Consider the following 23,906-nt stretch of genomic DNA (forward strand, 5'->3'; position numbering starts at 1 on the left):
TCTGCAGCTACACTCTCCTTGCTGGGCACTGCTGATGACGTAGGTGTTGTAAAATACCTGAGCATAGTGATTTCGGGATTCAATACAGTTGGTGGTCCCTGGTTTACTTCATCTTCATGTTCTCAAAGTAACAATCTCTACGACAAGACAAGACGTCAAGTCTGGCTACAAGGAGCAACAGGACGTCAAGTCTGGCTACAAGGAGCAACAGCTCATCTCAAGTGCCCAGACCCCATGAAGGAAATAAAACAATGACCGGACAGCATCACCAGATCCACACATGCGGGACCGTGTAACTTAGTTACCGGTCATGCCCGTGAGCTGGTCACGTGATGTTACACGGCCTGCTTCTCAGCTGCAGACACGCATCATGAGATAAAGTCTTCTACGCTGAGAGTGAGCGTGGCCTTTCCCTTCACTAAGTGACAAATACAGGGGACCCGGGGAGAGCTGTGCTGGTGGAAACCATTTTGCTGTCACACAGAGAGTACACAGTCCTGTTACAGAGAAGCCGTTACAGTTAACTGTCACAGTGCTGTGTTCCAAACATGTCCACACCTTGAAACATTGATTTCATTGGCTAGGTAATTCTTTAACGACAGGACCAGAGAAATACACAAGTTTATTGGCACAGGCTACATTGTGAATGGCGTCTTTCGGGGTTACACAAAACGGAAGACCTGCATGAAAAGTTCAAAATGCATACCGAAACGCAAACGCACCCGGAGAGAAAATGCAGCTGTGTAGCCTGAGGGCAATTATTTCTCTTCAAAAGCCGCCTGGGGAACCAAGAGAAGAGGGCCAGGTGAGAGAGGGTGCAGAAAGGCGAACTTCCTAAGAGCTATCTGTCAAGGGCGCCTGGGTGGCTCAGTGGGTTAAGCCGCTGCCTTCGGCTCAGGTCATGATCTCAGGGTCCTGGGATCGAGTCCCGCATCGGGCTCTCTGCTCGGCAGGGAGCCTGCTTCCCTCCCTCTCTCTCTCTGCCTGCCTCTCCATCTACTTGTGATTTCTCTCTGTCAAATAAATAAATAAAATCTTTAAAAAAAAAAAAAAAAAAAAAAAGAGCTATCTGTCAAGTGACAACGGACGGGGCTGCCGCGTCCAGGCTCGAAGGCCGCCCGCTTCAACCTGACTCTGACTTCTCCAGACCGTCGTCCTGGTGGTGGGCACTGGTGTGGAGACTTTAGAGACCTTCTGTGGCAATTCTTACTGGCATGGAAATCTTGTCCATGGGTTACAGATTACGTGAATTATACAGAGAAGCAGCAGAATACGGAATGAGGGTATGCCCAGCAGTGTTTCTAAAGGAGATCCTGGGGTCTGTGAGGCACCATTCCTTTCCGCCTCACTCAGGACCCAGCTATCCTTTTTTCTCGTCCATACATATTGAACATAAACGCCAATGTGTTTCTGTAAATTGCTTGGCTAATCCAGAGGTAGCATAAGACTTCGTAAGAGTTTTGGCTTCTATTGCTGAAGAAGGGTTAGTAATAAGTGCAAGAGCACTGCACACGCAGCAGACGACAATCTGTGCGGCCACGGACATTTGCAGCAAAACAAAACAAAAACACAAAACACTTTGTTACTCGTTATAATTTCTGTGGAATGGTTTAAAAAAAGAGAGAAAACACTGGCATTTCATGTGGGGAATCTTGACAGATGTCAGTCTGTGCCCTGTGAGGCACACGCACCAGTAACTGGCACTCAAAGTGCTGTTAAGTGCTCAACCTTACCACGGCACAGAAACCAAGTGGTGCGCTCCAAATTTTAACTCCAGCGCATTTAACTGAGCGACTATTCACAGATAGCGGGTTCGGAAGTAAGGACGCCAGCCAGGGATGGCCAGGGATGGTGAGGCACGTGAAGGGCAAGGAGCGGGAGGTAGGAGCTGAGAAGGGAGAGTCTCCAGCCCCAAAGGAGGGCCGCCCCGCAGGAGCCGGGCCCTACGGCAACAGACTCTGCCAGAACCAAGGTCCGGGAAAGGGAGGCGGTGGAGGGAAGGCAGGGTCCAGCCTCTCTCCTCCCACGGGGGATCTACCATCTCCCGCGTTCACACTTCAGTAGGAACCCTAGAGGGACAGCCCCTGGGGTGCAGAGCAGAGAGGAGGGCGGGGAGGCGCCGCACCCATGCCAGTCCATCACACGGGCCGCTCGTGCGCAGCTGCTACGGATCCGAGGCACCCTGAACCCTGGGGAAGCAGGCTTTGGACTCGGAGGACGTAATCAATCCGACTACTTTGGAAAGTTCATCCAAAGTGTTGTTTTTGTCATATACTTCTACATAGATCATAACCCACGACACACTGTCAGTATTTGGCTTTAAACAATGGATTACCTTTTTAAAACATTTTAAAATGAGAAAAAAAATCTATTATATTTACCACATATTCAGCACTCCCAGAACTCTTCGTTTCTTCCTGTAGATCCACACTTCCAGCCAGCATTCCTTTCCTGCGGCCCCCAGACTTACTTTAATTTTCCTGGAGCTACGCCTACAGCCTCTTCTTTTGCTTTCATTTCTGAGAGGTCTTCTTGATGGGTAACAAACACCAGGGTGCGGGGGCTTTATTCTTCCCTCAGTCATCCGACGTCGTCGAGCGGCACCTGCCCACGAGCCGACGTACTCTGCTCTGCGAGCGCGCCCTGTCTGTCCCGAGGTGCTTTATAACCATTCTTCTTCCATCTATGATGTCCGTTAGGGGTTTTTGTGTGTCTTGTTTGGGGTTCTCTGAACTCCTTGAATATGTGCAGTGACACTTTTCATCCCATGGGTAACAATTTCAGCTGGCACTTACTCAGCTCCCGTGTTCCTTCTCTTCCCCCTCCCCCCGCTCCTGCTAGGACCCCCCTCCCACTACAATGGACCCGTCCTCTCTTCTCCCAGGCTTTCTTCCTCTGTACATCAGTTGGACAGTTTTTTTTTGTTTTTTTTTTTTTTTTTTAAGATTTTATTTATTTGACAGAAATCACAAGTAGGCGGAGAGGCAGGCAGAGAGAGAGAGAGAGGGAAGCAGGCTCCCTGCTGAGCAGAGAGCCCGATGCGGGACTCGATCCCAGGGCCCTGAGATCATGACCTGAGATGAAGGCAGCGGTTTAACCCACTGAGCCACCCAGGCGCCCTGGACAGTTTTTTTTTAATTCTTACTTAAATTCATCGATTTTTCTTCTTCTGTGTCTCATCTGTTCTTAATTCCATCCAGAGTTGGGTTATTGGTTATTGGTGTGGGTTTTTTTGTTTGTTTGGTTTTTGTTTTTAATTTTCAGATTACCACTGTTTTCATCCTGAGGAGTTCCACTTGGGGTTTTGAAAATACACCTTCCACTTCAGGTCTTATCATGTTCATGTTTTCCTCTAACTCATAAAAGCTAGTCGAACACCCTTATCCAATGTCAACTGCTTCAGTCTCTTCTATGTCTCTTCTACAGGCTCATTTTTGTCCTGGCCACAAGTCGTATTCTCATAGTTTCTTTGCGTGTCAGGAAGTTTCTGGATGCCAGACATTGTGGGTCCAGAGCAGCTCTGAATCTAGGGTTAGTTCCTTCACAAGATCATAGTCTGCTGGGAATCCTACCTGATGCCGCACGTGTTCAGAGTGGTTTCCACTCCAGCTGGCGGGAACTTTACTCCCAGCCTGGCACTGATTTCTGGGAGCTGTTCAGCCTCCTGCTTTCCAGCGCGACTTTTCCTTTCACACACATGCCAATCAGCGCTAAGCCAAAAGACTCAAGGGGACTCCTTGTAGGTTTCTGCAGCCCTCTCTCTAGAAAGCTCTCTCCTCTCCTCTCCCTATAAATTCTAGCTACTCTGGCCTCTCCAAAGGCCAAGTCAGCAGCTCTCTTCGACAAGACCGCATGTGTTCCCTTCCCGGAACGGCAGCCTGGGAGCGCACCTCACTCTGTCCATGGTCTGCTGGGGATCACAGACACCTGCTTGCCATCGGTCTCTAAACCATTCTTCCACATACATTTTACCGTTTCTAGCTGCTGAAGGCAGGGGAGTCAATCTGGTTCTTGCCGGACCAACACAGCAGAAAGCAGAAGTTTTCATACTTAAAACACATCTACCATTTTATTTTTTTATTTATTTTTTTTTTTTTTTAAAGATTTTATTTATTTATTTGACAGAGAGAAATCACAAGTAGGCAGAGAGGCAGGCAGAGAGAGAGAGAGGAGGAAGCAGGCTCCCTGCTGAGCAGAGAGCCCGATGCGGGACTCGATCCCAGGATCCCGAGATCATGACCTGAGCCGAAGGCAGCGGCTTAACCCACTGAGCCACCCAGGTGCCCACATCTACCATTTTAAAATAACCATTTTCATAACAACTTATATACAACAAACACGTTATAGAATTCTTTCAATAGATCGTGCTTATAAAAATTCTTCCCATTAGGACCTCTCCTCCATACGGAAATCTCCAGTCCAGACGATTCAGCATTTCCTTTGTGTATATAACCTCTAGTGTACTGTGAGTTACCCTTTCTTGATGAAACCTCTCGCTTGGTTTTTACAGCAGTCCAGTTTCCCCTCGAGTGTAGGTCCTCTAACAATGAGCTGTCACTTCTGACTACAGGGTCTGCTACACGATACTGCTAAGACTTCCACGTTAAGTCATCAATGGGTGAGAAGCTGTGTGTTCCGGGAGAAGGCTCCCTTACACTGTCTACTTAAACAAATTCCCTCTCTGAATTGGGTGAGACCTGCCTTCCCAGTGCACTGACGGGGTTGCTCCCATGCGTGTGTCCTTGGACATGTCAAAAGGCGACATCGGACGCCAGATTTCCCATGTTCACGGCACCACGCCGTTTCTAGAGTGCGTGAGTCCTCTGGTGAAGCGTGAGCTGTGACTCCCTGCGGAAGGTGGTCCCACACTCACCGCACCCGGAGTATTTGTCTCCCGTGTGAATTCGCTGATGCCTCATAAGGTGAGACTTTCTAGTGAAAGCCTTCCCACATTCACCACATTGATAGGGTCTCTCCCCTGTGTGAATTCTCTGATGGATAACGAGCTGTGCCTTCTCAAAGAAGGCTTTCGCACACTCACTGCACCCGTAGGTTTTCTCTCCTGTGTGATTTCTCTGATGCTTAATGAGCTGCACTTTCTGAACAAAGGCTTTCCCACACTCACCGCATTCATAGGGTTTCTCCCCTGTATGAATTCTCTGATGCCTAAGAAGCTGTGGCTTCCAGGCAAAAGCTTTCCTACACTCACTACATTCGAAGGGTTTCTCTCCAGTGTGGGTTCTCTGGTGATGAATGAGGCTTGACTTTTCACTGAAGGTCTTCCCACACTGCGTGCACTCATAGGGCTTCTCCCCTGTGTGTGTCCTCTGGTGTGAAATCAGGCTGGACTTCTGGGTGAAGGCCTTCCCACACTCACCGCATTCATACGGTTTCTCACCAGTGTGAGTTCTCTGATGTGTTAGGAGCTGCGACTTCCCAAAGAAGGTTTTTCCACATTCAACACATCCGTAGGGTTTCTCCCCCAAGTGAGTCTTCTGATGGCGGAGTAGCTCTGACTTCTTAAAGAACGCCTCCTCACAGTCACCGCACTGATAGTTCTTCTCTCCTGTGTGCGTCAGTTGGTGCTTGATGAGCTGCGGTTTTCTGATGAAGGCTTCGCCACACTCACCACACTCGTAGGGCTTCTCCCCCGTGTGGATCCTCTGATGCCTGATGAGCAGTGAGTTCCTGCTGAAGGCTTTTGTGCACTCGGTACAGGCATACGGTTTCTTGCCTGTGTGAGTCCTCTGATGCGTAATCAGCTGTGACTTCCAGAAGAAGGCTTTCCCACAATCACTGCAGTTATAGGGCTTCTCCCCAGTGTGAGTTCTCTGGTGGGTAATGAGCTTGAACTTCTGGGAGAAGGCCTTCCCACAGTCGCTGCAGCCGTAGGGCTTCTCTACCGTGTGGGTTCTCTGATGTCTCTTGAGCTGCGACTTCCTGCTGAAGGCTTTCCCGCAGTCGCCGCAGCCGTAGGGCTTCTCTCCCGTGTGCGTCCTCTGGTGTAAAATGAGCAGGGACTTCCTACTGAAAGCTTTCTGGCATTCTCCACACCCGTAGGGTTTTTCTCCCGAATGCGTCCTCTGATGAATAGTGAGCAAGGACTTCTGGGAGAAGGCTTTCCCGCAGTCGCTGCAGCCGTAGGGCTTCTCTCCCGTGTGCGTCCGCTGGTGGACAATGAGCTGTGACTTCTTATTGAAAACGCTGCCGCAGTCCATGCACAAGTGGACTCCTGTGTGTGTTCTGTGGTTTGCACGGGGCCATGACCCCGTCCGGCTAGCCTTCCTACATTTACTGCAATCACAGTATGGCTCTCCACCATGGGTTCTATCAGCTTTGATATACAATAAGTATTTCTTATTGAGCTCATCAGGTTTCTTTCTTCCACGGTTATTTTTTGGAATAAGAAACTCAAAAGGATGTTTCAAACTTTTTTCACCTGAGCCACATTTATGGGGTCTCATTGCTAAATGAACAAAGTTAATGCTTGAATGAAATATTTTCCTAAAAACATCATATTCATGGCCTCTCTCCACACTTCTAAGCTTGTCTTGATTATCCTGGTGCCACATTTTGAGACTGTTATCTAGCCAGACTTCTTCTAAAAAGGAAACAAATGAATCATACTGTGTAAATCTCCCAATGATTATACTCGTTGAATAAAACTGAAATGAGCCTAGGATCCCAATTAAAACAAAACAAAACACAAAAACCCTCCCAAATATAATATCTACTTACTGGACTCTAGAAATTCTGACAGACACCGTATGTTAACTAACTGGAATTTAAATAAAAGCCTAAAAAAAAAGTTTAAACAGAAATGAAAACATTTAAAAGTTACAAGGGCTTAGAAACATGAATTTTTAAATGAGAAAAGATGAAATCCACTCAAGGAGCAGCGACCATGAGCGATTTATACTCAAACGCTGGAGAGACTATTAATCACTAATGTGATTATCTGCTGTCCGTCCAGAGGGAAGACAAGGAAGAGCACGGGCCAGCACGCCCACACCAGGGGCCCCCCGGGACGGCATCACTGAACAGCCCGCACACGGAAAAGGACTGGCACACTGCTGAGTGCTACGAAGGCAGAAATACTGAATACAGAGCAGACACAGGCTATTGAGTGTCATTCAAAAGACAAGAAACAGGTTCCTGTATGATCGTCACAGCTGAAGAACATTCTGGTTCAAGGCTGTCGCCCGAAACGCCGCCATCACTGACTTCCCCATAAAGGCTCCTTCTTGCTAGCCAGTGTTTTTGGTTGTTTTTTTTTTTTTTTGACATTTTAACTCAATCTGTAATCTATAATGAATCTATATGTAATCCACCTGTGCAAATCATTCCAAACCACAAGAAGCCTGTGCATAGCACATTAGGACAGACTCTTCAGGACCCAGTAAGTACAACTCTTTGTGGTTTCCACAACATGGTCATTTATCGGCTATTTTAAAGTGAAAGTCTGTTACCTTATGATAATCTTTACTAGTAATTGTGAGCCAATATTCTCAGGAGGTACTCTGCAAGTCAAAAGATTTTGCAAGAACTCAAATATAAGGCAAATACTTCTTTTCTGCATGAGTTTGTGTGTGCGTGTGCGCGTGGGGTAGAGACTTACCTAATTCTCAGACATATCAGAATTTCAGAAAAAGGACCAACTAGAGCTGCTGATATAGAGAATATAAGGACCCAGTGTTTGGAGCTTAAGTGAGTAGAGATATTGATACTATTCATTGAGATGAAAAAGACTGAGAAAAAGTTTGGAGATCAAAAGCAAGAGTCATACGTAGACATCTAAGTGTGAAGTCCCCCTGAAGTGTTTATAAAAAATAGTTTCATGAAATCTGAGTAAAGAAATGAAAATTTTAAATTAAAATCAAAACGAGAAATAAAATTTTATATATATACAAGTTAATAAATAACATAAAATAATACTTAAGGAGTTCAACTGTAACAAAACATATTTAAGAATTTAAAAATCTTGGGGCACCTGGCTGGCTCAGCATGTTAAGCCTCTGCCTTCGGCTCAGGTCATGATCTCAGGGTCCTGGGATCAAGCCCCGCATCAGGTTCTCTGCTCAGCGGGGAAACTGCTTCCTCCTCTCTCAATGCCTGCCTCTATGCCTACTTGTCATTTCTCTCTCTGTCAAATAAATGAATAAAATCTTAAAAAAAAAAAAAGAATTACAAAATCTTGGTGCACTGGGGGACTCAGTCAGTTGAACGTCCAACTCTTGGTTCCAGCTCAGAGCACAATCTCGGGGTCCTGGGATCTGACCCTCTGCCGGGCTCTGTGCTCAGCGGGGAGTCTGCCCGGGACCACGTTTCTCCCTCTCTCTTCCTCTCCTCTGCACCCCACCCCCACTCTCTCTCCTAAAAAAAAAAAAGAAAAGAAAAAAAGGAAAGGAGGGACGCCTGGGTGGCTCAGTTGGTTAAGCATCTGCCTTCGGCTCAGGTCATGATCCCAGCGTCCTGGTATCGAGTCCCACATTGGGCTCCTTGCTCGGCAAGGAGCCTGCTTCTCCCTCTGCCTCTGCCTGCCATTCCGTCTGCCTGTGCTTGCTCTTTCTCCCTCTCTCTCTCTGATGAATAAATAAAATCTTTAAAAAAAAAAAAAAAGGAAAGGAAAGGAAATAAAAATCTTGTCATTCTGGAAAGCGAGTGTGTAGGTTACAGGCATTACGCAGGGCCAGGCACGGGTGAACCCACTTCTTTCTGCCGCACTCTGGTCCACACTGCCTGCATTTCACTTCTGTTTTCAAACTAATATTCCTTCTTCCAGCCTTGCTCCCCCTCAATTCTAGTTTCCAGAGAGCCAGCGAGCAAATTAGAAAACGTGATTAAGCTTTTTACCCCCTTGCTTAAAAAAAAAAAAACACAACCCTTTAAAGGGTGCCTGGGTGGCTCAGTGGGTTAAAGCCGCTGCCTTCGGCTCAGGTCATTATCTCAGGGTTCTGGGATCAAGCCCCACATTGGGCTCTGCTCGGCGGGGAGCCTGCTTCCCCCTCTCTCTCTGCCTGTCTTTCTGCCAACTGTGATCTTTCTCTCTGTCAAATGAATAAAATCTTAAAAAAAAAAAAAAACCCCAAACCCTCTGGTAAATGCAAGCTTTTACCGTGGCTCAAATGCGCCAACACGCGCGTCTCTTCCAACCGCTCTGCCTTCCTCTCGCGTGCGCTCGCTCGCCGCTGCTCAGCCGCACTGAACTCCTCCGCACCCCTCTGATCCCAAAGGCCTCTTCTGCCTCCAGACCTGTGCAATGGCTGCTCCTTCTCTCTTTTTTTTTTTTTTTAAGATTTTATTTATTTGACAGAGACACAGCGAGAGAAGGAACACATACCAGCGGAGTGGGATAGGGAGAAGCAGGCTTCCCGCCGAGCAAGGAGCCCAATGCAGGGCTCAACCCCGGGACCCTGAGATCACGACCCCAGCCGAACGCTTAACGACATAGCCCCCCTGGCGCCCCATGGCTGCTCCTATTTTTGGCGCGCTCTTCCCAGCTTTCAATGTGGCTCATTCAAGTGTAAACATCATTTCAAGGGCGTCATAACAATCTCCTGCTTATTTCCTTTCTAGCACTTATCAAACAGGCAGTCACTACTTCTGTGTCCCCCACTAGAATGCAGACCTGAGGGCAGGGAGGGGTCTGTACTTCTCACCGACGTGCCCCAGCGCAGACGTGCCCCAGCGCAGGCAGGGAGCGAGGCCTCAGTACGCGGAGGACCCTGTGCACTCACGACTGCGCTTCTAACGCGCTTCCTTCCTGTATCAGGAATCTTCATAAAGAACCCTGCATTTTAACATAGACACTTTCTGTTCAAATACTGAGTGACGAATAAATAGTTCTGCATTTCCTTCTGCGTTAAAAACCCCTGCTCCTGCAAGGCTGCGTCATGACCCTTTCACTTGGTTCCTTTCGTCCCACAGGACAGCGGTGATTCTAAACTAAGGGTGAACACAAACATCTACCTTCGCACACAGTATTTTCTGAGGAACACATACCCGGACCGAATCACCCCTGGGAACGGTACCTCGACCTCAGTCACGTGACGTACTTCCTAGGGTGAGCCGAGACACTGGGAGGTGAAGACCGCTGCACCAACGGATAGAAAGAAGAAAGGCCCCGCCTTACCTGGCCCCACAACACTCCACTAGTGAGACACTGAATCATCATCGCACCGTAAGTTCTACGGGGAGGAGAGGAGAGTGAGTCACCTGCCATCTTAATACGTGGGGGGAAAATTGTTATGACCTCATGGTTAAAAACTGGTGAAAAACTCCAGGTAACCCCTGACCAGGGCCAGGGCTCCTCAAATACAACACTGAGTGGCCAGAGATCTCCGAGAGGCTGCGAGTCGCTCTCGCCGGGGGAGAGAGGGCTCCGACGGAGCAGCAACACCGGGTCTCCATGGCAAGGGTATGAGGCTCACGTGCGGAGAAAAATGTATGAAATGTGTGAAGACACTAGTTCTAAGGGAGGCAGCCCTGACTTCAGGGCCCAGGAATTGAAAACAAAGAAGAATGGATGAGACGTTGCCCTTCCGTGAGGTTCTTCCACAGAAATGTCATGAATACATTTAACCCAGCCCACGGGGTTAAACCCAGCAGACTCTTGGCGGGTCACTGAGGAGCCTGGGGAAGAGGGACATCGAGGCACCGCAAGGTGCCCGGGAGCCGCCCGCGCGGACGAGGGAGAGAGCGGGGCCTCCCCACCAGGCTCCCGGTGCTCGGGTTTTGCTCTATATGCACGGATTCCCCTTCCACTCCCTTTGGGTTCAAGACAGAAATGTGACAACGAGAGGCAGAAAAGAACACTAACAGAGGACCGGCGGGCGCCCTGCGACAGGACGGGAGGAGCCCTGAGGAGGAGGCAGGAGGCCCGCCCTGCGGAGTGGGGGTGCAGGAGAGGAGGAAGGAGCCGAGGAGGCTGAGAGAGGACCCTTGTCCCGGAAAGCAAGGTCCGCCATGCCGGCCACCGGCTCGTGCGGCGGGGGGGGCAGGGGGAACGTGTGGCCACCAGCTCCACGCAAGAGGACACAGCCCGCCGTGCAGACCGGGCCGGAGCGCTCGTTAAAACGCAGGAAGCACTCAGGTCCCCAGCCCGAGCCAACTCGAAAGACGCAGGAACTTCAAACAGTTTTTACAAATAACATTTCCAAATAACTCTTCAAAACATCATACCCCAGCTCTCGTCAGAAAGCCGTGATCCAGCGGGCACCGGACGCCCCGCACACGAGTGCCTCTCACCTGCCGCGGCCCGACGCGGGGCTGCTTCTGTGACCCACGGCTCTTCCGGCTCTGGCTTGAAAACCGCATCAGGTCTGATAATTTGATAACCTGTCAGTTGGAAACACGGACAACTTGGACCCGACTCCTCGGGCTGACAGACTCTTCCACACGGAGGAGATTTACTACGGAGGCTACAAGACAAAGCAAGTGGCCCAAAATCTGTCAGGTGGGCATAGAAATTAGAATCTTTGACATCGGAAACTTAACCCCCAAGTCAGTAAACCTGAGAGCCCCCCCAGGTAGTGGATCCACACGGTTTACACACGAACACGCTTACCCAAGAAAACCAGATTGCTGTAGTTCTCCAACATCACGTCTCTGTACAAGCTCTTTTGAGTAGGATTAAGGAGCTGCCACTCCTCCGAGGTGAAGTCCACAGCCACATCCTCAAACGAGATCTGGAAAAGTGTCACCACGGTTAGAGCCGCGGAGGGGCTCCTGTGGGACACACGCCTTCTTCTCCAGCAAGGGAGGCGGCCTCGCCCATCTCGAACTCCTCGTGTCCCCTTTGGGGTCCCGCTCCCCTCCAGAACGGGCATTGCCCTTACTGACCCACGCCCTCTGGGGAGCCCTGTCTTGCTCTCCCTGGGGCTGGGGGGCTCCAGCGGCCTGTGCCAAGGCACCGAGGTGACCAACTCCCATGTGACTGCACCTGGAAGGGGCTCACTGCCCTGCTGCACCCTGTAAGGGAACCAGATGTGAGCTCCGCTGGCAGACTTCTAACCCAGAGAAGCTGTGGGAGAAACTGTGCTATTAGCCACAGGTTTGGGGGACTTGTTACACAGCAATTGGTAACGCATAGGATACCCTAACCTTGCGTTATACTTTGAGAGAAACAATAATGTCATCGAGCCATTTTTCATTTTGAATTCACTCATCTACCCACCCACCTATCCGTTAAGAAACTGGATAGGGGACGCCTGGGTGGCTCAGTTGGTTAAGCATCTGCCTTCAGCTCAGGTCGTGATCCCGTGTCAAGGGCCCTGCTTCTCGCTCTGCCTGCCGCTCCCCGGGCCTGTGTTCTCACTCTGGGATGCCTGGGTGGCCCAGTGGTGGCTCAGTGAGTTGAGTGTCTACTTTGGGCTCAGGTCATGATCCCAGGGTTGTGGGATCAAGTGCCGCATGGGGCTCCTTGCTCCGCGGGGAGCCTGCTTCTCACTCTGCCTGCCCCTCCCCCTACAGTGCTTCCTCTCTCTGAAAAATAAATTAAAACCTTAAAAAAAAAAGAAAAGAAATTGGAATACGTTGTGTTTAAATAAGCACAGTGCTTCCCAAAGAAGGTGCCACTGGTATGTGGGGACAATTCTTAGCCGAGTCCCATGCAGCGTCAGACCTCTAGCACGCCTGGTGCCCACCCACTAAGTGACAGTCCTGTTTTATAGCTACTGCCAACACCAATGTTGACAACATCCCCATCTCCCACACGCTCCTCCCCCTGCGTCTGCACCCACGTGCTAAGAACTAGCGGTCCTCCCCGTATCTTCTGGAACACATACAGGGAGTGGCTGGAGCTCCCTGAACGGCAAATGGTGCCAAAATATGCAGACGAGTAGAATAAAAAGCACGCTTTTAAAACTTTCCGGTCTTTTCAGGCCAGGAAAGAAGGTGTTACAGAGGCCATAAAACAAGTATGGAGAGGGTTTTGGGACAAAAGGCAAAGGAGCTACAAGGTGAAACCAGTGTGGACGAAGAACGTTGTGGGACTCCCCCTACCTGACCTCACAGCCTCCTATAAAGCCACAACAGTCAGGACAACCTACTGTTAGGCAAGGGATAAGTACACAGACAAGCGAACAGAACAGACAGCTTACAATTACACCCCCCAGGTATGCTCAACTAATTGTGAAAAAGGGTTCCACAAAGAAAGGAGTGTTTTTGAAAAACGATGCTAGGGCGCCTGGGCGGCTCAGTGGGTTAAAGCCTCTGCCTTCAGCTCAGGTCATGATCTCAGGGTCCTGGGATCGAGTCCCGCATCAGGCTCTCTGCTCGGCAGGGAGCCTGCTTCCTCCTCTCTCTCTGCCTGCCTCTCCGCCTACTTGTGATCTCTCTCTGTCAAATAAATAAATAAAATCTTAAAAAAAAAAAGAAAGAAAGAAAAACGATACTAGCACAATGGCATACCCATAAGCAAAAGAATAAACCTCAACACAGACCTCACACCTTATATAAAAAATTCAAAATGGATCACAGGCCTAAAGGGAAAACATAAAAGTAAAAAGCTCTAGGAAAAAACCCGCATGATGCCAGATCTGAACACATGGTCAACTTTAAAAAAAAAAAAAAAAAATCAGGGGCACCTCTGAAGAAGAGAGAAGAGAGAAGAAGAGAGAAGAAAATCTCTCTGCCTGTCTCTCTGCCTACTTGTGATCTGTCAAATAAATAAAATCTTAAAAAAATTAAAAAATAAACCTAGCACCCAGGGAAGCATGGTGCTGGAGAAGGTCATGGATGGCCTTTGTTTTTTGGACTTGTTCCTGAAAGCTTTCTCCTACTGGAGAGGACAAAAACCAAAAGAAACAACTCTCAGGGCTGCCTTTTGGAGACTCTCGAGTAGACCAACGGCTGAACCACCAAAGACGTGACCGGGAGACGGCGAGGACGGACTGCGCTCCTGCGCTCCGCAGGCCAAACACGCCCAGATGCTGCCCACATCTAACGAAGTCTGGACTAATGACCTGCGGTCATGGACAAACTGACTTGGAAGGAAATGCCCCCAGCAGTCCCTCTACAACCACATTACCCAGACGGACTAAAAACCGCAGGGCAGAAGCGCCCCCACTGGGGGCCGTGTTAACCTAACTTGGACTAAAGCAGGCCCCGCCTGGGGTCCCCTCTATAACTTCTGTTTCCAGGAGACCATGTGTCCTCTGGGATCGCGCTGATGTGTGTGCCTCAACCATCGTGACACTCTGTTAAGTCAAAAAGTAAAAAGACCTAAAGGTACATACCTCCATGCTCAGCTTTTACCAAAAGATGCAAAAACACTTCTACCTAAAAAGTATCAAATTTACAACTGAGTGAATATTTATGGGGCCATTTGAAGGTTATTTGTAATGATCAGTTCTGCCAGGTGACTTAGGTTTCTCTCCTAATGCTAGAACATAGGTAAGACGGGTGGTCCAGGCCCACTGGTTCCGTCCTGTACCGAACTCTGAGTTCTGAATTTTACTTCAGATTCAAGCCCTTCGTTCACACTGAGGAACTCTGTAAGGAACAGTCTAGGAAGTAAGCTCATCGACCGCAGGGTTTATGCCTCCCAGGGCAACTGTTCAGGACTTTGTCCACTTATCACCCACATGAACAACGCGCCAGACGTCTTCGCTGGAAGCCATCATCTGCAAACGTCAGCTGCACTGAGTAGGTAGTCTGCCTTTTGTCCGAGGAAAGCACGTACCAGCGCTACCTGCACTTCCCTCCCCATCTGCACTCGGACTGAGGACAGCCTGCGGCTCACCTCTGGCAACAACGTACCTCGTTTCCCACAGATCCGTGCTTCCACTGAAGACTTCGTATGATTCCATAATCCACCTTGTTCTCGGACACCGCCATTCCCAAGCTCATGTTTCTGATCATGGTTTAACTGTATTTAAGAGCTTTCCTATAAGCCTTGTCACGCCTATGGAAGAAGACTGTTGGAGAACAAAGAACTCACCTGGGACTTGAACATTTTCTGCGGCTTGGAAAATCGGCTCCGTTCTGCGACTCCTCCCGTCCTGCTGCTCTGCAGAGGCCCCCGGTCAAATGTCTGTAAACTGAGAGGACACCCCTAGTCCCGAAGCCTCCTCCGTCGCATCTCACATGAGTTCTCTTGCTCCTCAGTCATGGCCTGGAGATGCAGTGGGAATTTTATCTTATATGATGTCATTAATCTGGGTTCTCTCTTACTGGGAAATCAAACAACTTGAATCAGGGCTGCAGGGTAAGAATCAGATGCGAGAGGACCTCCTGGCAAGCCTGCATCAGGCCAGGTCTGCACCAGCCTGCACTCTGCAGCCCCTGGCTCCTGCCCGCCAATGCCAGATTCCATCCACGCGCCCCACCGGTGCCGCCAGACGTGCGTAGAGAAGGATCACCACACCAAGACGCTCTCCGCAAACAGAACCCCGGCTCACTCACTGTGCAGCAGTATTTTCTGGAACAATGACATGAAGTTACTAGTACTGGTGCTACAGAGTAAGATGCAACTTTCTTTCCCTTTCTTTTTTTTTAAATAAAGCTGTTTTTCTTTTTTTTTTAAAGACTTTATTGGGGCGCCTGGGTGGCTCAGTGGGTTAAGCCTCTGCCTTTGGCTCAGGTCATGATCCCAGGGTCCTGGGATCGAGTCCTGCATTGGGCTCCCTGCTGGGTGGGGAGCCTGCTTCTCCCTCTCCCTCAGCCTTCTGCTCTGCCTGCTTGTGCTCTCTCTCAATCTCTGTCAAATAAATAAATAAAATCTTAAAAAAAAGAAAAAGAAAAAAGAAAGGGAGACTCCTGTGACTTCTACTCAAAAAAGTACTTTAGAAAACCCGTAATTGTACATTCGTTCTCTGCCCCTTGGAAAAGTATGTAAATCTTACCTAAAGCTAGTAAGCCTGGTCTGGTTTATCCCCCAGTATGTCTTTCCTAAGGGCCGGGAGCTATCCCTTTGATGTCATCCAGGAGGATCGGCCCCTATTTCCCAATCTCAGGAAGGGCAGGACCCTATCCAAGTGCCCGACTTTGGCACCTGCTCCCCCCACCCACCCGGGGTGTAAAACTACCTCTTATCACGAAGATATGAGAAGGCGATTTTTCCTTTGGACAAAGGCAAAAGGCTAACACAATGGCCACCTCAAGTACTGGAAAATGCAGTATGAGCTGCATGTAACAAATTATCCTTGACCTTGAGAACGTGTGTGTAACAGGTGTGCCGGCCTGGCTACAGAGAATAGTGAGATTCTCTCCGCCTCCGTGATCTCTTCAGTGCGCTGCCTGCAGAGCTCAGTGCAGTCTTGTTTCAGGTTTAATTTTTACGCAACAAGAAAACTGCTTTTCTTTTTCTTCCACTTTTGTGAAGAGACTTTTGGGTTGGCTGATTTGGATTTTCATTATTTCCCCAAGAGGCCAAAGAACCAAGTACTACTGCTATTCTAAGAACTTTTTAAGAGAATGCAAGCTACGTAAAGGTATCTTAGGCAGAATTATTGGAAAAAATAAAACCAAGATTTCAGCTAAGTATAATAAACAAAAAATACGGGACGCCTGGGTGGCTCAGTCGGTCAAGCAGCTGCCCTCGACTCAGGTCATGATCCTAGTGTCCTAGGATCGAGTCCCTTGCTCCGCGGGGAGCTTGCTTCTCCCTCTGCCTCCGCCTGCCAATCTGCCTCCCTGTGTTCTCTGTCTCTCTCACTCTACTAATAAATAAAATAAAATCTTTAAAAATAAATAAATACGACATCTTGACACATACACATACTTACACCGTGAATTCCTTCACTGCTCATGGACCACGTCACTTACATTCACAGAGAGGGGACAAGAGCCAGAGGTGTGAAATCACACCAAGATGTTATTTCCTTCCCAAGAACATACCTGAAAAGAAATGTCCAACATCATAGCACCCAACTTGGGGACAAGAGGGACAAATTCTACCTCTCCTAGCAATCCTGCTGGAGGTTTGTCCAGAACTGCTGGTCTGTACCTGGGGTCTAGGAACAGCCGTTGAGCACCGTGTCCACAGGCTGACGGGCTAGCGAGGAAGACTGAACGTGGTGGACAGGGCAGTGGGCACCTTTCCAGAAAATAAGCTGAACGGAGAGTTTATAGCACCTGTAGAAGATGGACAGCAAGAGCTCTTTGTCCAAAGGCTGTGTTTCGTTCACGCACGGGGAGGGGGTCTCCAATGTCCCAGTGGATATAGAGAAAAGTCAGCCACAAATGAAAATTATGCCCGGAGGTTAGCCAACTGCTGGGTTCTGCCCCAGGGCAGCTGACCAGAGCACAGCCGGAACACCGGCCCCTCCAACACCACATGCTCGAGAACCCTCCGCAGCTCAGTCAGCAAAGCGCCCACCCCGTGCAGACCGTGAGCAGGAAGCGGAAGGCTGTGGGAAGACCATGCCCATCACGGCGCACTACACGCAGAGGGCTGGAGCCAGACGCAGCTAAGATGCTTCAGGGATGGAGGAGGGCACGGGACTGAGCCAGCAAGGGGGAGGACCGTACGGCCCACGGGGTCACCGAGAACACTTAAACAAGGAACTATTCCAGTAAAAGAAGCAGTCACACATCAACAATGTGATGTGCGGGGTGAGAAGAAACAAAAAACAAAAAAGAATGTCTTTCAACAGAAGTCACTATGTGGAAGTGCTGCCTGAGCCAGTGTGCGACCAAAACTCACCCGGACCCCCCCAAACCCACAAATACAACTCACACAGGCCCTATCACCAAAGAGGGCCTCAATCACACACAAGCCCCCAGAATGACCGGACCCCCTCGCCCTCCAGCCCCCAGACAGAACTTCAGCCCCCAGAGGCTCCCACTTACCCACACTGATCACCTGAGAATTCTCCAGCCCCTCCTTCACGGACCACTAAGAGCCCTCCCAAGTCTCCAGACCTCACAGCCACCGAGTGCCACAAGCCCCACTGTCACTCACCCCACTCGCCCCTCACCCCACCAGGACCGACGGCTGACCTTGCAGGCGGTCCCTCAGGATCTTCACTTACACATCCACATCCACAGTGACTCCTCTAGCAAAACCCCCATCATCACCCCCAAGTGGCCCAGGAGTGCATCCATCAATGAAATCCGAGGTCGCTCCCCAGCCCCACTCCCACAGGACCCTCCATTCCTGACCATTGCAGGCTCTTCCTCACTCGGCCCCAAGCCCCAGCCAAGGTCAGCCCGTCATCGCCGATTCCCACCAGTTTCTCAACACTGACCCCACGAAAGCCATCACTGGACCCCCACATTGGACCCCCACATTCCTACCCAATAACCTTGGCAGTCTACTCCATCCGTCGACTAGAAGCGGAGTCCGTGAAATCCGCATCACAGAATCCCAAGTCCTCCTTCGTACAGTAGCCCGTCCACTCACCCTAAAGTGCCCCGTCACTGTTCTCCAAGCCCCTCAGCCTCGCCAGCCTCCATCACCACACTCAAGGGACTCCCAATGCTTAAGCATACACTGCCCCAACCATTCACTTCCACCATACCCTATTTTCTAATCTCCCCCAGCACTCCCGAACACCCCCACAGTCCTCCTAATCAACACCCGAAAGGGCCACCAGCTCTGTATAAACACCGATGGGCTGGTACCTCCAATTCCTACCCCACTGTCTGCTTACTCACAACCCCCAACAGGCCACCCAGCAGCGTGCACCCAGACCCGTTGTCAAGCCCACGGGTTCTGTCCTGACCCATCAGCCGGCACTCCAGTCCGCTGGCCGCTGATGAGGCACAGGACGAGAGTCTGGAGGACGGGTATCTGGCCTTGTCATAAGCCAACAAGGGGGCATGTGTTTCGGGGTCCTCTGCAGCGCGCTCCTCCCTGGAACACACGGGGGCGGGGGGAGACCTTTCAACCTTCCTGCGCCCCAGAAGCCCAGGGCTCAGGTGAAATCCAAGTGTCAGGAACCAACATGCCTTCCAGGCAACGAAGTCCTCGGTCCACCAACCCTGAGCCCTCTAAACACCCCAAAGCAGGCCCCCCCCAAAGGCCTTACCGCTTGTCAACGCAAAGGCACCTCAAGCACCCTGCTCTTCCCGCAAGGAGCCCTCCAGCCGCATCCCCGACGGCACACACCCTCTCCCCAGCCCGGAGCGCAGCCTCTGGAGGCTCCCGCGCCCCCGCCCCGGCCAACCCCTCCAGTCTAGGCCTCCGTCCACAGCCCCTCCCAACAGAGACACCCCAGAGGCCTCCCCCACCACTTAACGCCCCCCGCCGGCCCCGGCCCCGGCCCCCACGGACTCCTCGCACACACACCCGTGTTCGGGCCGTCCGGTGCCCCTGCTCCTGACTTCCCCCGGTGTCCTCATCGCGGCGCCCGCAGACGGCCCCCCACACCCCCGCCCCGTCCCTAGCACCCCCAGCCCCCCAAACGCGGTCCCCGGACCGCGCCGCCCCCACGCCCCGCCCCGCCCAGCAGGGACCCGCGCCTGCGCCGCGGGACCGTGCCCCGCCTACTCCCGGTCCTCCTCGCACCCGGCTCCGGAGCCAGCGGGCGCGTGCTCCGGGGTCAGCGCGGGGCCCGCACGGACACCGAGGCCGCACCAGCCGCGCAGCCTCGCCGCCCCGCCCCCGCCGCACACACCCTTCGGCTCCGGCCCACAGCGGCGGGACTCACGCGGCCGACGGCGGAAGGGCGAGCGCGGAACTCCATTTCCCAGAGTGCGGCTCGCCCCGAACTACATCTCCCAGAGGGCTCCGCGGCGGGCGTCTGCGGACGGCAGGTCGGCGGTTTCCGGTTGTCGGGCTCTCCGCGCGCCCTGGGGCTTCCTCCGTCGGGGCCCCCGGGCCCGTGGGCTGCGCCGCCCGGAGCATGCGCGGGGGCGCGTGTCGGCGGGTCCGGGGAAGCTGTGTCCGGCCGGTCGTCCGGGCCAGGTCGAAGCCCTGCGCGCGTGGTGTCGGCAGGTCCGGGGACGTGCCGCCCACAGCGCCGACAGACGGAGTGAGAACACGGCCGCGAGGGTTGGGGAACGTGTCACTGTGGGGAGGGAAGAGGAGTCGCGGGACCGGACAGCGGAAGCCTCGCGAGCAGCCCGTGTTGCTTTGTTTTTAAAGATTTTATCGATTTGACAGAGACACGGGCAGGCGGAGAGGGGGAAGCAGGCTCCGCGCGGCGCGGGGCTCGATCCCGGCGCCCGGGATCACGACCCGAGCCGAAGGCGGCGGCTCGTCCCACGGAGCGCCCCAGGCGTCCGGGCGCCCCGCGACGAGCCCGTTTAAACAAACGGAAACAGAATAAGCTCCCGCTAGCAGTTTCTGTCCGACGGGGAGGGCGCCCTCCGGAGGTCGCCCGACGCGCCCTGCCGTCCTGCGCCCCGGTCCCGCGCGAGGCCGCCCGGGCCGCGGGCCGTAATGCGGCTCGCGCCAGGCCGGCTCCGGTCCGGGGTCGACGGCTGGTCGACGCCGCTGCTTGGGAAACGCGCTGCTCCGCGGCCTGCTCGTCCCGAGTGTTCCTCGCGGCTCCGTTGGGGACGAGTCCGCCCCTGCACGCGGTCTGCTCGCGGTCGGACTTACAGGACAGGCTCCGGGCGCCCGGGGCCCCGTCGGTGAAGCCTCTCCTTTGGCCCAGGTCCTGACCCCCGAGTCCCCAGACGCAGCCCCACTTGGCGCCGCCCTCTGCCCCGCACCCCGCTCTGAGCTCCCTCGCCCTCTCCCGCATAAATAAATAAAACAAGATGGACACGTAAGTGTGTAGTCACTTTCCACCCGACTCACTTGGGTACTAATTTCGGGATGAATTAGTTGATTTCCTGAGCGAATTGGATCAAACTGTTGAGTGTGTTTTTAAAAGAGAAGGCTTTTTTCAAGTACACAATTTTTTTCACGTTTTTATTCAAATAGCAGAAGGTTTACGTACAGCGTAACAGTAGTTGCGGGGGTAGAATCTAGTGACTGATCGTAAGGCCTGCCCCTCCCAGAGGAACTTGCTTGTGGACCCCGATGTAGGGGTGGGGCAGGCCGGGTGGGGATGTCCAGTCGTGCAGCATGTGTATGTCCACTAGGGTGGATTGAGATCCGATTGGCCACCTGTATAGCGGTGGGGCTCAACCAACTGCATAAAGGTTGCTGCGAGGCTAGCAAAGCAGGAGGAGAGCTGCGTCGGGAGCGAAGAGTCGGCGGAGTGGAGGAGCTGTAACAGCTCTTGTAAGAGCTCTAACCGCCGTGAGCGGTCCCACCTCCAGTGGTCCTGCCTCCGGCGGTCCTGCCTCCCGCGGCCCCCAGAGCCGCCGCCTGCAGCCTCCAGCCACCGGGGGTCCTGAGCTGCCTGCAGCTTCAAGCCGCCTAAGGCCCCGCCTCCGGTGGCCCCGAGCCACCTGCAGCCTTCAGCCGCATGCAGCTTCCAGCAGCCCCAAGCTGCCCAGACACCAGCGGTCCAGCTGTCAGCGGTCCCTCAACGCCTGTGGCCCTGAGACTCCAGCAGTCCAGCGGCCCAGCGGTCAGCGGTCCGGACGTCTGCAGCCCCTGGATGCCAGCGGTCCTGAGACGCCAGTGGCCCAGAGATGCCAACAGCCCCTAGCCGCCAGCAGCCTTGCCGCAAAATGCCTCGCCACCCCAAGCCACGAGTGGCCTTGTCCGCAGCGGTGGCTTCCTCTGGGTGGCAGCCTTGTCAGAGTGGCATCGTGGGGAGCAGAGTCTGTGTCATTCGGGTTGTCCTTGTCATCGTCGCTGTCCTCGTTGCCTCTGCGTCGTTGGGAGCGGCCTCGTCCGGGAAGCCGTCTTGTCCAGAATGGCCTCTTCTTGGGAGCGGCCCTGTCCGGGGAGCGACCTCATCGAGCAGCGGCCTCATCTTGGGAGTGGCCTCTTCTTGGGAGCGGCTCCGATCATGGAGCGGCCTCATCTGCGGAGCCGCCTCATCTAGAGCAGCCTCGTCCGGAGCGGCCTTCTTGGGAGTGACCTTGTCGGTATCATCGTCCTCGCCTTTTCGTAAGAGATAGCCCTGACCGGTCAGTTTGATTCTTGATGCTTGGCGCGAAATAAAGTTTTGTTTGACCTTCGCTTTGTATCAGTCTCGTTCCTTTGATCACGGACCCTAATAACACCCGGGCTCACCCCAAGGACCCCTTTCATTTAGTACTTGATTTAGTTAATACCCCCATATCTAGTTAATCACACTTCACAGTGGGAATGGGACCTGTTCTCTCCGTTTATTTTGGGTAAAGTTGGATCTTGGTCTAGAAGTCTCTGATGTGTAATGAAAAATCAATGGTATCGAAAGACTTAATGAGGTTCATAGAGTAGGAGTTCTTCAGTATGAATTCTCTGATGTTTAATATGGCTTGAGCAATAACTAAAAGTCTTCCCACATTGCGTATACTTAGAAGCTCTATACTTAGCCTAAGTATCCTGTCATTTGATAAGGGGTGAATGACAGTTAAAGGCCTGTCAATATTCATGGCATTTACAGAGGTTTTCTACCTTGTGAGCTATGTCGTGAATACTGTCTGTTCTGTACATATGGGAATTATCTTCTTAGAGCTTGAGTCCAGCTTGAATTTTCTGATACTGGGTTAGAAATCACTAAAGGTTTTTTCAGACCTAAAATGTTCATAAGTGGGGTGCCTGGGTGGCTCAGTCAGTTGAGTGTCTGCCTTTGGCTTAGGTCATGATTCCAGGATCCTGGGATCAAGCCCCACACCGGGTTCCCTTACCAGCGGGGAGCCTACTCCCCCCCCACCCCCGACGGTTGTTCTGCCTGCTTGTGCTGTCTCTGTCGAATAAATAAAATCTTAAAAATTTCTTAAATGTTCATAAGCTTTTTCTCAAGTAAGAATTCTCAGATAAAGACTAAGTTTTGTGTATTGAAAAGCAAAACACATTTTTTGCTTGGTGCTGAAATGTCTTCTGATTTTCCTTATGCTCTGTATACAGCTTTTACATTCCTAATTCTCTCTGAAACAGGAACATTTACGCTCATAGCTTAAAAGTTGTTCCATTGTTTTTGTTTGTTTGTTTGTTTGTTTTTAAAGATTTTATTTGACAGATCACAGGTAGGCGGAGAGAGGAGGGGGAAGTAGGCTCCCTACTGAGCAGAGAGCCCAATGCGGGGCTCAATCCCAGGACCCCAGGATCATGAACTGAGCCAAAGGCAGAGGCTTAACCCACTGAGCCACACAGGCGTGCCTATCTAGACATTTTTGATATGTTGCATTTTCATCTTAATTCAAGGTATTTTCTAATTTTCTCTGTGATTTTTTTGAGTTAGGGACTTAATCTGGGGACTTCCTACATTTTTCCTGGAGCTGACTTCTTTCCTTTTTTTTTTTTCCCTTTCTAATTTAATTCCACTGTTGTCAGAAAACATACTTTGTATGATTTCAACCCTTGTAAATCCATTGAAACTAATTTTGTGGTCCAAATAGGACCTATTCTGGAGAATGTGCCATGTACACATAAAATTATGCATACTTAATAGTCTTTAAATAGTATTGCTAAATAAAAATTAAGCCAAGTAAATTTTTAAAAAAGATTTTATTTATTTGACAGAGATCACAAGTAGGCAGAGAGGCAGGCAGAGGGAAAGGGGGAAGCAGACTCCCCGCCAATCAGAAAGCCCGATGTGGGGCTCGATCCCAGGACCCTGGGATCATGACCCCAGCTGGAGGCAGAGGCTTTAACCCACTGAGCCACCCAGGTGCCCCAAGCCAAGTAAAATTTAAAGATCTAATTGACTTTATTATTTGATTCATGAATCCGGCACCATCCCATCTAGCAGGTAGAAGGGAGCTCCAAAGGACTACAGAAAGGGAAAGGTTTTTAAAACCGGAAGAAGCCATAAATAGAAAAAAGGATTATTTTAGGTGAGGTCACCTCCTTTTCCTTTGAGGGATGAAAGGACCCTGTGACAGATGATCTTATCGGTGCTGACCCGTTAAGATTACATTTCTGGGGGCGCCTGGGTGGCTCAGTGGGTTAAGCCGCTGCCTTCGGC

The 23,906-nt window shown here is 51.5% G+C and overlaps 1 protein-coding gene across 17 annotated transcripts; it reads right to left on the bottom strand.

Annotated features, from left to right (window-relative positions):
- Positions 1-4,231: 4,231 nt before the first annotated feature.
- On the bottom strand, positions 4,232-19,643 carry ZNF605 (zinc finger protein 605). Of its 17 annotated transcripts, none has more exons than XM_045087699.1 (9): positions 19,235-19,556; positions 18,669-18,799; positions 16,949-17,076; positions 16,728-16,839; positions 14,942-15,421; positions 11,842-11,970; positions 11,567-11,687; positions 11,182-11,337; positions 4,232-6,601 (listed from the first exon to the last, which is right to left on the bottom strand). In XM_045087699.1, exons 6-9 carry the CDS (start codon positions 11,929-11,931, stop codon positions 4,806-4,808), a joined length of 2,163 nt encoding a protein of 720 aa, XP_044943634.1. In that variant the 5' UTR covers positions 11,932-11,970; positions 14,942-15,421; positions 16,728-16,839; positions 16,949-17,076; positions 18,669-18,799; positions 19,235-19,556; the 3' UTR covers positions 4,232-4,805. The 17 variants fall into 17 exon arrangements, with proteins under 17 accessions (XP_044943634.1, XP_044943640.1, XP_044943638.1 ...); XM_045087705.1 differs by having other exon boundaries at positions 14,942-15,115; positions 15,330-15,421; positions 16,949-18,799; XM_045087703.1 differs by having other exon boundaries at positions 14,942-15,115; positions 15,232-15,421; positions 16,949-18,799.
- Between the last annotated feature and the right edge of the window lie 4,263 nt (positions 19,644-23,906).

The sequence above is a fragment of the Mustela putorius genome, unplaced genomic scaffold (assembly GCF_011764305.1).
Source record: "Mustela putorius furo isolate JIRA1106 unplaced genomic scaffold, ASM1176430v1.1 tig00001433_pilon_pilon_pilon, whole genome shotgun sequence".
Classification (NCBI taxonomy): Eukaryota; Metazoa; Chordata; class Mammalia; order Carnivora; family Mustelidae; genus Mustela; species Mustela putorius.